At 45.5% G+C, this 18,060-nt stretch overlaps 1 protein-coding gene and 1 long non-coding RNA gene across 2 annotated transcripts; both read right to left on the bottom strand.

Annotated features, from left to right (window-relative positions):
- LOC117845472 (nucleobase-ascorbate transporter 6) lies at positions 1 to 4,370 on the bottom strand. Its single transcript, XM_034726518.2, has 14 exons — positions 3,551 to 4,370; positions 2,942 to 3,039; positions 2,610 to 2,786; positions 2,402 to 2,502; positions 2,220 to 2,295; positions 2,093 to 2,152; positions 1,825 to 2,009; positions 1,647 to 1,743; positions 1,449 to 1,535; positions 1,298 to 1,356; positions 1,117 to 1,208; positions 925 to 1,002; positions 661 to 821; positions 1 to 567 (listed from the first exon to the last, which is right to left on the bottom strand). The coding sequence occupies exons 1-14, from the start codon at positions 3,651 to 3,653 to the stop codon at positions 355 to 357; spliced, it is 1,587 nt and encodes a 528-aa protein (XP_034582409.1). The 5' UTR covers positions 3,654 to 4,370; the 3' UTR covers positions 1 to 354.
- Positions 4,371 to 16,555: 12,185 nt separating this feature from the next.
- Positions 16,556 to 17,643, bottom strand: LOC117846102 (uncharacterized). Its single transcript, XR_004638222.2, has 2 exons — positions 16,940 to 17,643; positions 16,556 to 16,849 (listed from the first exon to the last, which is right to left on the bottom strand). It is a non-coding gene; the product is annotated as an uncharacterized lncRNA (long non-coding RNA).
- Between the last annotated feature and the right edge of the window lie 417 nt (positions 17,644 to 18,060).

The following is an 18,060-nucleotide window of genomic DNA, read 5'->3' as shown; positions in this document are numbered from 1 at the left end:
TAGCAGAAATAAACACTTCACTATTTACTTCCTAGGAGACATTGAAAATAATTATCATTCTACCTGGGCTATGAAAACCACATATACCTTAATACCGATGTACAATGCCAGCTTGACAAAAGAAACTACCAGTACCAGGTTATCAGACATTGATACGTGTAGGTCCAAATAAAAAGAACACGATATACTTCAATTCTAGTCCCATCTCTACTGTCCAATTACTCCATTCCATCCGAAAATACACAAAATTGACGAACATCAGCGACACAGAAAGCTTCCACAGGCCAGGCCAGCAGAATTATGTTCCACCTTATGAACAAGGAAGGGTTCCTGGAAACCGCTCGGGGATCAGGATCAGACAGATGGGAAGAACTTGTTCAGATTGAACGGCAACGAGTAGAACTCTGTGCTCCTCCCGTCTTTCTTGTAGCTCCTGAACTTGTCCCACCAGTGGTAGCCCCTGTCCTTCCTCGCGTCTTTCACTTGTAGGGTGTTGTCAAGGACGTAGGCCACCAGACCAGCGACGAAAGGCTTCGACGAGAACGGCACGTTTATCATGTCGTTGAACTGTCGAGAGCGAAGAGAAACATCAGTTAATTTGCCTTAGCTCAAGCAATCAAGGGAAATGGCACAATTGTAGCTAGGATTTCTTTCTCATACCCATCTGGCGCCAGTGTGCACTGGACCATAGCCTGCAACTGCTGTGTACTCATTGAAGTACTGAGGAACTGATAATCCCATGAAGAAAGCGAACCCCATGATGAACTTGGTCCTGAAGCTGTTTAGGTTGCAGAACTGAAGGAAGCTCAGACCAACGCCACCTGCATACAGAAGTGACAGTGAGTCTAATAGCAGGATTATGATGCTGAAACTTTCAAATAGGCTGTCAAAATGATACTAGCGGTTTCAGGTATAAGCACATACCAACATATGCGAAGAAGAGACAGTACATGCCAGCAAATATGGGCAGTGGAATCGATGCGAACAGAGCTCCAAATTTTCCTGGTTTGCCAGATGAAATTTAATCAGCCTAGCACATGGCAGGGAAATATATGTATATTTACACAACGAGAATTGTGTAGCAACGTCTTAAAAAAATAAGTACACTTAATGTACCAAGGACAGAGAAGAAAATCATGAAGCCAGCAGATATTTGCACTACTCTCCGGCTGCCAACCCGTGTCAATCCAAGCAATCCAATATTCTCCCTGTAAACACAAAATTCATAAGCATATTGGGAAAATATTTGGTTCTGACAATCAAGTATTGAAATTTCAAGTTTCACAGATACACTTACACTGAAACTGATGTTCCGTTGGCTGTCCCAAAAAATGAGTCAAGCAAGATACCAATGCCCTGATAATGTTGTTTCATATTGATCAATGTTAGCAACCAAGATGATACAAACTCATATCGCTGAGTCCACAGTACAATATTTGAATACTTACCTGCCATCCAATGCCCCGACTAATAATTGATGGAGGAATCATAGTTGCACTTGCATATCTTGAAGCACCAATGAAAGCGCCAGTTGACTACAGGAGAAAAGAATGTATCAAATTGATACTTCAAATAAATAAATGGATAAAAACGATAATACGCTAGTACAATTTTTCTTCCATTTTCAGTCAGTATCGTAAACAAACCTCTACAAGAACGATGAATGAAGTCATCATCATTGCAAAAGCTTCTCCAGCATCAAATGTTGGAGCACCCCACTGAAAGGGATAGGGAACACTTATCCTACAACAATTGTTCACAAACTTCATAAGGAATGCCACCAATATAGCAGTCTAAAGTAATAATATTGTCCTGGGATCCTACCAAGGAGCTCCTCCAACAAGACCTGAACGATCAACACGGCAATGCACCTGTGTCTTCGGTGGAGAATTCTTGTAAGCACCACCAATGGTGAGAATGTAAGCATAGAGCCACACGATAGGGACAGTGAAAAGAACACCAAACCGTCCAAAGACATCCTTCCCGAAATGCAGAACTTGAGGCAAATACTGTAAAAAAAAATCAAACATTATTTGTACATGACATCCTCCACAATAGACATACTGATTCAGGAACTAAGATATATAAGTACCTGAGAAAATACAACCAACAGGAGTAGTTCTGGAAGGCCGACTTCGACACATTTCGCTACCTATATGCAGAATATTTCGTCAATCCTGACGTCGAAACATGAAGAGAAATAGATAGAGCAAACTAACCCCTGGAAAGCCAAGCTCATAAAGTCCAAATCCAACAAGTGAGACCAAAGGAACAGCTGATAATGGACTTGATAATCTGCAAAAAAATAAGATAAACATGATAAATTAAATTTAACATACTATTGAACAAAATGATACATGGCGCTCCCAAAATTGCTGGCAGGGGAAAAAATAACACCTACTTAAGAACATTGCGCCAGAGCCCACTGAAACCAAGTATGATCTGAATCGTCGATGCGATAATAAGAGCCCCCTGCGTTCCCCTCATTGTCCGCAAGAATTTCTTCGCGTGAGCAATAAAAGCTTGTCAACAATCTTCAAGAAACTTGTGTCCAGGTCCAAAGAGATTGAAATAAGGGTGATAAACAGAACACAGCCACTATGCGGTACCTCGCGAGGGTCTGCTTCGTTGCTGTACCGCCCGGCCAAGATGATGGATATGGTAGGTGCCACAAAGGTATATGAGCCACCCATTACAACCGGAAGACGAGTCCCGAAGAATGTCTGGAACAGGGTGTTTATGCCAGCTACGAACAATATCGTCTGAACCACCCGAGCTTTCTCTTCCTGACAGAAATTGCATCTACCATTCAGGTATTTGGTGTGCAAATAGTGACTTAACAAATTTAGTGCAAACATTGACGCTAGTTGAGAAATCTCAAAATTCAAAAGCTAATCAAAAGACCATAGCCAGAATTCAGCACATAAGTTTCGGGGCTCACATTTCCGCCTCCCATCTGAGGAACAAGCGCGCTGGGTATGATGACAGTGGTGCCCAGCATAACGATGAAGTGCTGGAATCCTAGTATAATGGCTTCGGCTGCATAGAGGGTCACAAGGATAATATAAATGTTAGGTCGATAATCTTCTTGAACACATCATGCCTGACCATACATACCATTTCAATGCTTTAAGAATTGCATAAAAATTTAATTTACAGAAAAAGATGTGCAACCACACACCTTTCTTAGTTTTCACTTCAGATTAAGTCAGAGCAGCCTTACTCAATCCTAAACCACTTGATCAAGGAAAGCTACTTTTTTCCGAAATTAAGAAACTAATCATAGCAGAAAAAATATGTAGAAAGTGGCACGCGTCAGTTAGGAGCAAACACCGGCAAAGACAGAAAGAAGTTCAGTAATAATCCCAGCTACTTTACATGAATAAAAGGATGAGCAGAGACGCCTCCAAAGGTGAAAACCTCGGCATCATTAAAAAGACGAAGCACGGAGAAAAGAACGCAAGAGGACAAGCGCAGAGAACATTTGAACAGCGAAACCAAACAAAAGACTGCCCGAACAGAGTATGGAGGTGAGAAGGGAAGCACGTACGCCATGGCGGCGGGCTGGTGATGCAGAAGGAGACGCCGGCCAGCTGCTCCTTGGGCGGGTGCGGCTGCAGCTCGTCGGCCTTGGGCGGCGGCGCGGTGGCCATCCTGTCCCTTGTGCTGCTGCTGCCTTGGCTGCCGAGAAACCAAAACTCCTCACTCTGCTGGCACCGTCGTCAGTGACACAAAGCAAGCAACAAGCTCCAGGAAACTCCCGGATGGGAGAGAATCAGTTTCTCGGGTGCAAACCGATCCGATGGAAACTGCGGGAGCGAATCTTCTTGCCGAGCAGAAGGAATCGAAGCAAGAACCGGAACTCTCTCCTTCACGAGGAAGGAAGGAAGAATCGATCGTTGGGAACAAAGCAGCAGGGAGAGAGAAATGGTGGGACGCTCCTTCTAGTTGGCTCCTTTTTCCTTTGGCTGCTGCTCTAGCTAATTCCACAGCAGCCTAGCTAGTATAATAGTAGCCCGTCCTCCTGCGCAAGGAATGGAATCTGGCTGCCCCAAAAAAGGCCAGCTTTTCTTCTCCCTTTCTCACACGCCCACGGGCACACCCTTGCTGCTCTATGATTGATTCGATTGTGAAACGGGTAGCGGCAAGAAGGGAGGTGAGAAAGCTCCGTGGAGAGGCAGAGCGCTCGGCTTCGCGAGTACTACTAGTAGTCTAGTACGGCTGAGAAGGGACGCGCAGGAATGGCGATCAGCTGAGCGGGCGCGGGGCAGAAAGGGAGGGAGTGGTGGCAGCACGCAGCAGCGAGCCGGGGCGTGGCGCGGCAGCGCAGGCAGGAGGAGGAAGAAAACGACGGCTCTCCCTCCGGCCACTTGCTTTCTCCTCGCTTTCCCTCTTTAAAACGGCGCCTTTATGAGCCAAGCCGCTCCGCTGACGTTTCGTTTCGTTTCGTTCCGGCTCTCGCCTGGCCTGGCCGGTCGCTGCTGTTGCTTGCTACGCGCCGTGCTCGCCACTCGCTCGCTCGCTGCTCCTGGCGCGCGGGGGCGGAGGACCCGGAGAGGTGGAGTGGATTGGGCGCTCGCTTCCCCAGGCGCAGGCGGGGCGCTGTCACACGCACGCTGACACGCGCCAGGTTTGGGGCGGGCTTTCAAGTCCCAGCTACCGGAGCGGTTGGGCGGGATTTGACCTGACTCGCGCGGCTTTTACCGTTGCCTTCCAGTTCCAGACAACGTGGCGGGGACGGGCAACCTCGTCCAGGTGTAAATGTACTGCTGGCACCGCAGCTCTTCAGCTGCACACGGCTGCTACCGTTTCGTGCTTCTCTGATGTTCGTCCCGTGGGAATCCGGTCTCAAAAACACACGCCTTTTGTAACGACTCAGGCCCGACACACAGTTCAGGAACCTACTCTACACGTTGATACACATCGAGTGGATCAACCTTTCTTGTACTTTCATCCTCACTTCACACAAAAGGTTACAACCGAAGTTACTACGTATTCTCAGCTTGGCTCAATCACCCACCAGCAAGTAGTATGGAACTAAACTCCCTCCCACTCCCGGTCGCTACAGTGTTTTTCGCATATACTGTAGCCTATACCACGAAAGTAGCCCATGGCCCACTTAGCCCACCAGGTTGATTCTCTAGTGAGAAGGTGATCCGCAGTCGGATGCTGTCTTTGGGTATTTCTTCCCCACAGACAAAGGTCCGAGGAGGAAGTAGATGGACACGGCTATAAAGAGGGCATTATCGGCATATAGTGTTAACCTTCTTATTTTGTGATGTATCGTATGAGAGCGATGATAGAACTTTTTGCTGCAAACTCTATGAACTTGTTATGTGTGTGAACTTGAACCTCTTTATGTAATGTGATGGACCATGTATAGATTACTATATGGTGATGATGTTTATATTGTTGTACTTGTGAGGTATATATAAATCTTGGGCAATGCTCATAACACATCTCAAGGACGACCAGAGTTATTCTTATTTAATTGAGTTGATCATGGATGATAACTTGACTAAATGGGTGCAACTTGGAGGTTCCTCACAGCGTGGCATCAGAGCTCGGTTAGCATTCTAAGCATGGTTATCACTTAAAAATGATGTGAGGCACGTTAGAAATAAAATGGTGATCACCGATAATTAGTACTACTAAAATTTTTTCATTTTCTAAGGCTTTCTCTCTTGTATGGTGTAATTCTTATCTCTCGTAGAGCTTGTCTTACCTTGTGAGCTGCACATATAATAAGTTTAAACATGTTCTCTAACTCGTCTTGTTTATGGTAGATGGCGGGACACTATGGCAACTTTGTCATCGTCACTCGGGCTAGGGATGTGGAAGGCTTTCCTTCCCTCCTTGATGAGATGTTATGGCGAGGCAACTTCTCGTATTGGTTGGAGTATTCGGTCTATGCAAGAGGGCATGGCCCGGGCATGGTAGACTACTTTGCCACCTTATTCATCCCAATGCGCCTAGTGGAAGGGGTGAACCACTCACACAACGTGGTAGCCCATGGTACCTTGGTGAGGATGGCAATTCAAGAAGTGGCATACAAGGCTATGGCAATCCTCTGTCAAGAGATTGAGGAATTATGGATGCTACCATTTCACCACTTTCCAATTCAAGGACCACAACTGGGTTTAAATGAGTTCAACATAGCCCCAGTAGGTGCTCCCTTGTATGAAAGACGTATGTCCGAGTTGGTGAGAGTGCAAGACCGAAGCATGAGATGCCTCCGAGCCGAGCTAAGGTAAACAAGACGCCGCTTAAATGAGTTACAACATGAGGTGGAGATATACGTCCGTATGGAGCGTCTGCCTCAACATGTGCTCTATGGACCTGATGATCATACCGTGCAAGAAATCGCTACCGAAAAACTTACCTATCCTTTTGTCCAAGGCATCATTCCACCCCAACCCGAAGGGATGCAACCCCGTATATCAAACGGGTTGCATGTTCGCCGCTTTGCCCCTACGAGTTGGACTAGAGAGACGATTTATGAAGGACAACTAGAAGCCCTTATTCATCCGGAAGCTGATCCCACCGATACTGGATCATCCAATAGCCATCTCCTTGATGAATTCCCACCGCTCTTCGCGAGAGCTCCCTATGGTCCCAACTAAGTTAATTGGTGAGACGTTGTGAGACACTAATTAGCAATCATGCCTATGTATTGTACTACTATTATCTACGTAGACCTCCATTAATTATATGTGTGTCGTTGTGAGATATGCGTATGTGCGATATGTCATCATGTTTATTTATCCTCATGCATGCATTTTCTAATGAACATGGGAAATTGTTAGGTATATGGTCATGAATAAATTGTGAAGGATTATTTCTATACTTGCTGTCCAAAAATATTTATTATCAATCTTTCATGATCTTTATCCTCAATCTCATTATATCATATCTCTCACACATTTGTGGTTGATGCCAACAGTAACCTTATCTCTTTCGGAAAAAAATGGAAACTGTCGAGCGATAACTTCAGGCATTTTAAAAATGGAATATTCCCATTAATCTCGCCACTGTGTTAACTGTGCTGTGGTTATAATTAATGGAGGAAATCATCATTCCTTCCATTTCAACCGAGCCATCCGCTCTTTCATCTTCCATACTATAGCCCTAGCGCCGCCGCTGCCCGATCCTTGAGCTCGAGCGCCACCGTCCCCCACCGTTTAGCCCCCGAGCGCATGCGCAAGAAGATGCTCATGGCAACATGAGTGGGGAAGAAGGCGACATCAAGCAAGGTGGCGGAGAGTAAGAAAAGGAAGGCAGAAAATAAGAAGGAGATCTAGTTGCCGGCTCCGAAGTACAACAAGACTGATCAAACGGCTCCGCCAAATCAAGCATGTGCCTGGAAGAAATCCATGATAAAGGAGGTGGACATCCAGGCCTTGGTGATGACCAATCTTCTCCAGGACCAAAACTTCATCAACTGGAGGGCCACCTTTGGCAACCCTTGACCAATGGAGAACTACACTTATAAGACAGTAATCTTCACACACTTTATTGAGCGCGGCTTGGCCTTGCCCACATCAGACTTCTTCCGCGGGCTGTTAGATTACTATAAGTTGGAATTAGTTCACCTCAACACTAACTCTATTCTGCACATAGCCATTTTTGTGCATCTGTGCGAGGCTTTCCTTGAATCTAGCCGCACTTCCAACTCTTCCAAAAGTTTCTCAGAGTCAAGCCCCAGCCTAGCATGGATCATATTGAAGTAGTTAGGGAGGGCAGGCATTCAATTGCGGAAGAAGGTCAAAGGCTTATACTTGGATTACGAGCTAATTGACTCCCATTCTAGCTGGAGGGAGAGGTAGTGTTACATTGGAAATCATGAGACCAGACTACCCAAGGTGACAGACCACCATTCGGTTTTGAACAACCGGTGGTTGGACGAGCCTACCCATGGAGATAGCCTTTAGCAACCCGAGCTTCTGGAGGAAGTCGTTGTACTCAAACAGCAAGGGCTAGCCGAAGTTAGGGTAGCTTTTAGTTTTATGAATAGGCAATTCCAACCCTTGCAACTACACTGCACTTGGGGATACGACTACTCGAGCCTCATTGATCCATCCCGGATGACATCAGATGACATCTTCATGGATGAAGTTATGGCGCGATTAAGGCGCATGTTCAAGCATGCGAGCGTGAATCCGACTATTATGCGGGAGTTCTGCACCGCGAACCTGCCAAATAGTGTAAGTACCCATGGTCTCAACCCTCGAGTATTAATTTTTGTACTTGTTGATTTCCTGACTTGTCTTCTTTTGCAGGAAGAAGTTCACCTTTTCTGCTCCGCCCCTCCTCCACCCGGATGGGATGGCTCTGACGCTGCTCCATGAGTACACATTACTGCTGATGTACAGAAGGTAGTCGAGGAGGAGGAGTCGGAAGGGTTCTCCTCCTTCAACAACTATGACTCAGAGGTTGCTGAGGAGTTTGTTATCAAGCCCCGACTATCGGACAAGGTGAGGTCTTCCTCCGGGACATCCAAGCATGCCACTGAAGATGACCTAGAGGCCGGACTTGCACCACCACTAAGGAAGAGGCGCACTATCACCGTGAAGCGTGTGGTGAAGAAGCCACTCATCGTGGAGGATGTCCCTCCTCCGGTAATCACATTTGAAGAAGGACAACATTCTGAGGACCAATTACTTATAAGTAATTTTCTTTCCGCCATGTCTTCTCAGTATGACATTGGTGGATTGCAGGTAGTCGAGGAGGAGACAAAGGTGGAGAAAGTGACTATAGAAGTCATGCAGCAGGAGCTGCCAGCAATTGAGGAGGTCATCGAACATGATGATGACGAAGAGCCTCCCATTGCTAGGGCCAACCCCGTCAGCGCACAAACTACTCAAGTGATGGAGACGGCGGCTAAGGCTAGCGAGGATCAAGCTGCGATCCAGTAGGCTGCGTTGAAGAAGCTGTCGCCCACAACCAAGCCCATGTGCCTGGCGGGAGAGCCCTCTTTAAAGATAAAGGGTCCACCAAGTAAGTACTAGAAAGTTATCTGAGTACTGATTGTGTCTTGAAATTGCCTTTCAGTGTGTCTTGACACCTGTCTTTTTTAGGAAATCCGCCAGCGTGGACATTGGAGGCCCAAGCCCAAAGTCTGCAACCAATGGCAGCATCCGCTTGGCCTAAGACCTCATCCCAGTGCCCACAATTCCACTGCCGGAGGAGCAGCCTGTGCAAGAAGTAGCTCCAGGTGCTATATCCCTTGTTGCTGCGCTAATGCATGATGTTATTGCATCACTGAATGTTGATGTAGTACCAGCCCCTGAGCTGCCAGTAGCAGAGCCCATCGTAGCGGCTACTTCCAGCGTTGTGGATACATTTGTAGCCCCCGAGCCAGAGGAAAGCACTGAAGTTGAGGTGGCAACTACTTCTGGAGCCATGGCTACGCTTGTATCCCTAGAGCCAGAAGTGAAGACTAAAGTCGCTGGAGCTCTCCAAGTTTTGGCGTCCATTCCGCCTTCTGAGGTGGGTCCATCAACTAGCCGTGCATTGGTTCCTATCGATGCGCCAATCACTAAAGAGCACGAGGAACCTTGGATAGCTGAGGGGGTGAACCTGGAGGATATTCAGCTCCTTGTTAATGTTGGGATACGAGGTAGGCTACACTAGCGCAAATCAAAATTTCTACCGCGTATAACCAGGAAGAACTGCCGTATAAGGATCACGGGATTACCACTCGACGCACTACTGGTGCGGAAGATGTAGATATGCGTCGGTGCAGTGAAGGCGATCACGTAGTCGTACGTAGTCGATCACGTCCATCAGCTCCTCAGCAGCTCGTCCACGTGCAGCAAGATCGCCTCCGGTGCCGCGGCTCGTCGTCGGCTCGTCGTGGCTCGTCGGCGGCTCGTCGATGGCTCGTCCAAGTGCTGCAGGCGCAACACCTCCAAGGTATCCACACGTGCAGGGAGGAAGCGTCGCAAGCCGGATTGCTAGATCCGCGAGTTGCAACAGGCGAGGGCGTGGGAGGCGCGGCAAGTGTGTTTCGCCAAAAAGGTGTCAACCCTAGGGCGCCCCCACCCCTCTATTTATAGAGGTTCCTGATGGGCCTCTGGATCCGAGGCCCATTAGTACTCCTAAACCTAATCCAACTCGGATCAGATCCGAATTGGGCTTCCAGCCCCTTAAGTGTGTGACCCTATGGGTTCGGATACGTATAGACATGGCCCGAGTACTCCTACTCGGCCCAATAGTCGGTAGCGGCCTCTAGCAAGACGTGCCAACTCCTATACGCACACGAAGATCATATCAGACGAACCATCACAACATAATATACATGCTATTCCCTTTGCCTCACGATATTTGGTCTAGCTTCAAGCCGACTGCTCTTTCTCGATCCTGTGATTCGGAATCCCTTTGTAGGTTAACTCTTAACCGTACGTAGCATGGCCATGCATTTTCGGATCCGATCACTCGAGGGGCCCAGAGATATCACTCTCAATCAGAGAGGGGCAAATCCCATCTTGATTGACCATGTCTCATAGCATGCTTCTTGACAAACCCGAAAGCTACCTTTATAACTACCCTGTTATGGCGTAGCGTTTGATAGCCCCTAAGTAGGTCGATCCACATCTAGAATACATGCGACAATCTCAGGTCTAAGGACAAAGCGTATATGTTGTTTAAAGAGAGAACTACTTCTCGTGTTGGGTCAGTCCTAACACATGTCTCCACATGTGTCCACATTATTAGTTCAACATCTCCATGTCCATGACTTGTGAAACATAGTCATCAACTAATACATGTGCTAGTCTAATATTCATGTGTGTCCTCACATGAACTCCGACTAGGGACAACTTTAGAATAACCATACAAGTAAAGAGTTTCACATACAATTCACATAATTGCAAATCAATTCAAGTAGCCTTCAATGGATATTCAATGAACACAACATACAAATCATGGATACAAATGGAATATCATCATCTCTATGATTGCCTCTAGGGCATACCTCCAACAGTTAACCCTCTAACCACCACAGAGATAGAGCCCACAATTAAGGAGATGCACCGCCGTGTAGGTGAATACATAGTGGTAAGTTTCTCCTCTGCGTTTTGTCTTCAACTTGAAATCAGTACTCGTTCCTTATACAAGTACATGCTCTGTCTTGCAAGATTTGATCAATCGCTCCCACCGGAATTCGGAAATGCTCCAAGGCTATATAGACACTATAATGCGAGCTGAGGCGTTGGAACGCGAGCTGACCAAGGAGCGGTAGTACTCCTCCCGGCTACTCATGAAGTACGACGGCCAAGCCGCTGAGTACCGCAACCTCATCCAGAAAGCCATGGAGGAGAAGGATCGCCTCTAGAAGCGCAACAAGATGTTGACGCATCAGTTGGAAGGTAACTTGTCATCTCTTGCTGATCTTCGAGTACTAATTTGCACTTGATGATTCTGAGCTGCTCTTTGTGTCGATCTTGTAGTGCTCAAGAAGGAAAAAGGAGATCTCCAAGGCCACATCACTAATTGGCTCGTACTACAGAGTGATGGAGCAACATGACAAGTTATCTGCTCTGTACGAGAATCTAGAGCACCGCCTGGAGAAAGAGCAGAAGAGGCGCTCCGATGGGGAAGTTGATCTGGTAAACGCCATGAGGAGCATCCAAGAGCGTGAGCCTGAGTTGGCGGCCACCAAACTTACTTTGAAGGAGTTGACAAAAGCTACTCAGCCCATTGCTGACATGGTGAAGCCCCCTGCGGAAGGTGTGGAGCCTCGTCCTTTGGTGGAAGTACTCAGGAGGTGCCTGCGAAGATCACTGGCTACATCCAGAAGATGGCAGAGTCGGTCTCGAAGTAGTTGTTGGCAATGGTGACGTCCTTCTATTCACAAGCTGACTTGGCTCCAGTTGTGGAGGGGATTGCACAAGACTACTCTGATGAACAGTTTCAACAATATCTGCAAGAGATGGCTCCTGTCGCCAAAGAAGTAGCTGGTCAAATAGACTTTGAGTAGCTGTATGTAAAGACATGAATTCATTGTAATATAAACATGACATGAATGAAATGTAAATTATTTGAAGTCTTGTCGCAAATTTTATTGCTGTCGACTTGTGTGAATTCTTTGTTTAGTGCATCCCGTGAACTACACTAATAATAGCTTGTACGGTAGTCATGAGTGTATGCGCACAAGGCTCCTCTCCTCTTGTGAGCCTCTTCAGATACACAGCGTAGAGTAAATAATTTTGGCAGCCTGACGGTGTAGTGAAAATTTCGCGCCAGGACTTAGAAATTTTGGTGCCTGGCCACGCCAGCACAAAGTTTTCACCAAATTTTCAACCAATTTAAATACTTGATAAATAATTTCAAAATTATTTTAAACTTCTACACCTGAACATAAATGTTATATAGTGAATGCAAAAAATATAATTTCATACATAACACAAATGTTTTGACTAATTAGTTCACAAGTCACTATAGGTCGAAACACCTCATGAGTTATAGGGTGATTATGACTAGGATATCCATTTGGAAAACAATGTACTGTTACACTATCTCAAAATTGTGTTATTATTTTGGTCCACGTTGGTGCACTGCTAAAGTGGTTACATGCCAAATATCATGATTGTTCAACAAATTTTTATTTTATTAAAATTAAAATAAACCTAGATGGAATGGCACAATCCACATTTCCTCTTGGATTTGGTATTTTCTTGTTAACATAAAATAAATCATCAAATTTTCTTAAATATGGACATTTTTCAAAGGTTTAACAGGAAAATCCATTTACTTTTCGATTTAACTAAATTTTAATAAAATATATTTGATCCAACAATCATGATATTTGGTATGTAACCACTTTACCAGTGCACCAACATGGACCAAACATAATAAGATAATTTTGAAAATAGTATAATAGTATGTCCTTCCCAAATGAATATGCAAGTCATAATCACCCTAAAACTCATGAGGTGTTTCAACCAATAGTGACATGTGAACTAACTAATCAAAATATTTGTGTTATGTATGAAATTATATTTTTTACATTCACTATATAACATTTATGTTCAGGTGTAGAAGTTCGAAACAATTTTGAAATCTATTATCAAGTATTTAAATTGGTTGAAAATTTGGTGAAAACTCTGTGCTGGCGGGTGCTAATGCTGCCCGCTAGCGTAGAAGCTCAGTGGTGGCGGGCAGCGCTCGCCAGCACTGAGACCTCCTACAAAATCAGGAGAACCGCCTGATTTTCCCTAACTCCCGGCGTTTGTGAACGGAAATCACGCTGTCAGGCTGCCTGATTCCGCCGCGGTTGTCCTCCCCGAGCGCCACCGTCCTCCTCCTCGAGCGCTGCCGCCGCGCGTCGTCCACCGGGCTGCCTGCTCCCCGCCGTGAGTCGTTCGCATGCCCTGCATTCTGCTCCCCACCAAGTCGCCGTCCTCTCCCTATCCGCTGTAGCGCCTCTCGGCCGTCGCCGCCAAGGGCCCTCCTCCCCGGACGCAACGTGCGGCCGCCAGGCTGCCTCCCCTCCCCGTCCACCATTGCCCCGCCGCCACTCCACCTCCACCCTGCCCGCCGTCGTGACGCCTTCCCTCCCTGGTTGACTCTGTCATGACCCCCGAGCGCCGCCATCCTCCTTCCCGAACGCCACCACCGGGCATCGTCCGCCGGGCCACCTGCTCCCCGCCACCGCTCCACCTCCTCGCCGGCCACCGTCGCGCCGCCTCCCCTCCCCGGTTGACTCCACCGCGGTCCCCAAGCGCTGTCGTCCTCCACCCTGAGCATCACCGCCGCGCATCGTTCGCCGGGCCACCTGCTCCCCGCCACCGCTCCACCTCCTCCCCGATCGCCATCGCGTCGCGTCCCCTCCCCGATCAACTCCGCCGCGGCCCCCAAGCGCTGCCGTCCTCCTCTCCGAGCATCGCCGCCACGCGTCGTCCACCGCTTGCTCCCCGCCGTCGCTCCACCTCCTCCCCGGCCGCCGTCGCGCCGCCAACCTCCCCGGCCGTTTATTTTTGTTTTCCATTGTTTTCCATTTTGTTCAAGTAAATTAATTAAGAAGAATTGTGACCTTTTTCCATTTTGATTCCATGAAATTGCAACATGATAAAAAATACGTTATGATTAGTTTATATGCAGATCCACTCTATTTTTTTTACATAGGGATTGTGTTAGAAATTAAAAGTTGTTACCTTTTTCCATTTTTATTCCATGCAATTGCAAAATGATAATAAATATGTTATAATTAATTATAACAATGTTCATGAGATCTAAACCAACAATTATAAATTTTTCCATTATTTTAGATAATCTTTTATTCTTAGCATTTTATAAATTCTGAGCAAGTGGAAGTTCTTTTCACCATGGTGGTGGTAGCCGTGGAGGTGGCAGGGGACAGTTTGGGCTCGATGGCCCTCCCGCTAGTCATCCAGGACTTCACTTACATGGCCCCATTGACTTGTCATTCGGTGATCAAAGCAGAGGAACAATTCCCAACATAGTAGTATTCTTTCCTTCTTTTAATTGATTTTGTTACTACACATGAATAAATTCTAAATTTACTTACATACAATGTAGCTTATCAAACCTATTAGATGTTTCAAAGATGTTGTCAAAGCTATAGATGGTACTTCTCCTTTAGTGCAAACCGAGGACGTTGGTAAACGTAATTTGAAAAGAGTACATCTCTATTTTCAAGTACCTATTCGAGATACAGATTTCACCTCGATGTCACCAGGAGAGGCCATCCTGATGGTTTCAATTGCCGCATGGGGTAAAATAGCACCAAATACAGTAACCATTGAGAGGACCGTCGTGGAGGCCTACCTAGAGCAGCTTAAAGATCATGGGTACTTTGTGCCAGACTTTTCATATTTTCGAATAAAGCAGATCGAGGAGGGAGAAAGCAATGTGATTGTGGCTGTTGAGAGGCTTTCTTGGCTTAATGACATGGTATGAAACATTCTTTTATCATTCTTTTATTTTTAGTTATATTAGATCTTTTAACTTTCATTATGTTATAATTATCTTTTATAGGATATAAATGGTACTACCATTGCGGAAATGAGCTTTCGTGCAATTTTGAATCAAGCATTGGAAAAGTTTGATTTGACTTACATGGGTGGAAACTCGATGTTCACCCCAGATTTGAAGTTTCAGGCTCATCTCACTTTCTATAGGCCACATCAGTTAATGTCTCCATTGTTCGAGATTTATAGTAGTGTATGTGGTCGTCCATGGAAAGCGAAGGAGAGTGCACCCATCCGTGCTCTAACTTATTTTGATGAAGTTTTAGGCTAGACGATTGGAGACCTTAACTATGTTCCATATCTAAGGAAGTGAGCCGGAGTATGAAATATGTAACATGCATGGTTGTACCCCTACCCTTTTCTTATGGATTTGAACTTATTCTCAACATTGCTATCATCTTAAGCACATCCAACTTGAGCCAGTGACTTAAGATTTTCCATCATCCATGATAAGACATATTTGAATCATTAGGTCACTCCATTTTATCAACCATAATAGATTAGATGTATTGCATTGCTTCCCTCGTTAAGGCTAAGATATGATACTTCAAAACCCCCCGGATACTAGCCACTTCACCTTAGCAATATGCACACGGTTCAAATCGTCGCTTAACCAAAGCTTTGTTAGTCCCTCGCTCTAGTATCTCCCTTGATTTCTTCATCTATTCTTGCCACATTGAGTTTATCTTTGCTTTTGACATCAACAAAGAATTTCCATTTGAAAATTTTCTTCAAATATTTGTCTTTGATTGATAAAGAATATCCCATGAATTGCAAGCTTCCAACTAGAGAGACCAATATGTAACATAAGCTCATGTCTCTTTATCATATGCCCAAAGTCTTGCAATATCCATTTGTGAATTTTACTTAATGATCTCTTCACTTGTCAAACAAGCTATGACACAGTTTGGAGACTTGTAGATCAATAATGATAAGATGTCCCCAATTTCACTTCACTCTTGCTTGTCATTGATTAATCATTTGCACTATGGGATCACACACTTGCTTGCTATCTTTATTGTAAGCTGTATAATACACATTCAACATATGACACAATATTGCATCATGAATATGAGAATAAAATCCTGCTCACAATCTTAAGCAAACAAGTTGGTCCTTTAATCGTTTTGTCATTCAATTCACCAAAACCCACTTAGGAGCCTAGATGCACTTTCATGTCCTCCTTTTTGGTGATTGATGACAACCCAATTAAAGCTTACAAATATATCATTAAAGCGCATTTTAGATTCTAAGATATATCATGAGCTCCCCCTTAATGTGTGCTTTTAGTGGAATTTCAAAAATTGGGTCTCACAAGCCAAATGCACATAGACAAGAATAACATGGGAGCTCCCCCTATATCTCAGAATCCATGGGGGTGCAACAAGTGTGTGTGACAAATAAATCCGTGATGCAAGTGACATGTAACAGCACTCAACAAGAGATAAGAATGTGTGTGTGTGCTGTCAAGGGTCAGACCGGTCAGACCAGTTTGCACCAGTCAGCACATACACAAAACAATCATCAATCCAAACATTCATCTCATACTAACACAGAGTCACTTAAGTGCATAAATAAGTTCTATACACACAGTAGCAAACATTACAGATTCTCAAGTCCACAAAGGAATTAAATTTGAATTATTACAGAACTGTTTTTTCAGCCAAGATACAGACCGGTCAGACCGATCACTACTGCCCACCTACACCAAGTCATGAAGATGAAGCTTTATTCCATTTCTTCTCCACCTTTGTCATCAAGCATCCATAAAAGGGCCTGGAGAAGGTGTAGCTGCAGTCACTGATCCTCATGTCCATACCCGCTCCCTCCTGGTGACTGCTCCACCCAATGAGTGCCTTCAGTCATCCATGGCATAGGAGAATCAAGATAAATAGAATCTGGCATGGTGATTTTAGAGAGAGGAGCAAGTGTGCTACAAGACATACCCTGAGTAGATGGATGAGGAGGAGGAGGACCAAAGATGGCCTTAACTGCAAACTCGGCAGTGTGCGAAGGAGGTGGAGGAGCTGCTGCATAGGAAGTACCTAGAAAGCTGCCACTAGTTGCTGCTGAGGATGGAGCTCTTGTAAATGGCCCAAAGGTGGATCTTGGATAAAAAGGATAAGCACCTCCATGAACACTTGGACCAAGATCTTAAACAAATGCATCGAATCCTCTTGCTGGGTGTGGCTGAAAAGGTAGAGGAACTAAGGCTGAACTCCCACATCCGGATAGAACATGCTGCCATACTGATCAAAGTAGCCGGATGAGACGATCTCTTCAATTCTTGTCTCAACTGATGGAATTTCTACTTCTGGAGGTGAAGGAGAGATAGGAGAGCGAGGGGGCTGAAGGTTCATGTGAGAGTGCATCATCTTAATCGAATCTCGCTCTTTCTTGCTAGCCCTCCATTGTCGCTGTCGTTCCTCTTCAATATCCTCTGACTCTTCCATATGCTAGCTAAAAAGTTTATGAGCTTCTTTATCGGAGAAGAGGGCTTCTCACGCTGCCTCTGGAAGTGGCTACGCTGCCTAGGCCCAAACCGGTCAAACCGGTTAGGGGAACTGGTCAGACCGATCCCTGCCTAGGTGCCAGCCGGCTGCTGAAACTGTTGCTCAAGCTCTTCTGCCTCTTGTCCTTGCTGCTCAGGTTAATTTATCCCATGCCACCCATGCCATCTTTCTTTTTCCTTTATCCACTCCCCACCAGAATTCCCAACGGTGCTGGTGACTACAAATTAGCTGTTAGCATCTCTTCTTTCTTCATTAAATCTATCCACCATATAGCAAACTGTTTGATGTCGACACCCATTATAGCTAGCTGATATGTAAACTGTTGAGTCGCGCACAAGGATTAGGAAAGTGGATCACATGGCCTTGTTGTCCTTTATTCGTACTTCATTTACCATATTGGAAGAGACATGACATTTTTTTAAGGGTACATGGTGGTATTTATTTAGAAAGGGTAATAATGGAAGAAATGATCGAAAATGCATAGAAGATCTAGGATGGCATGTATTTTGAGAAAAGTTGAGAAGGTTAAAACGACATGTATTTTGAGCTACATG

The sequence above is a fragment of the Setaria viridis genome, chromosome 2, assembly GCF_005286985.2.
Source record: "Setaria viridis chromosome 2, Setaria_viridis_v4.0, whole genome shotgun sequence".
Classification (NCBI taxonomy): domain Eukaryota; kingdom Viridiplantae; phylum Streptophyta; class Magnoliopsida; order Poales; family Poaceae; genus Setaria; species Setaria viridis.
Note: the sequence above shows the minus strand (reverse complement) of the source record. Positions and strands in the feature narration are given on the sequence as shown.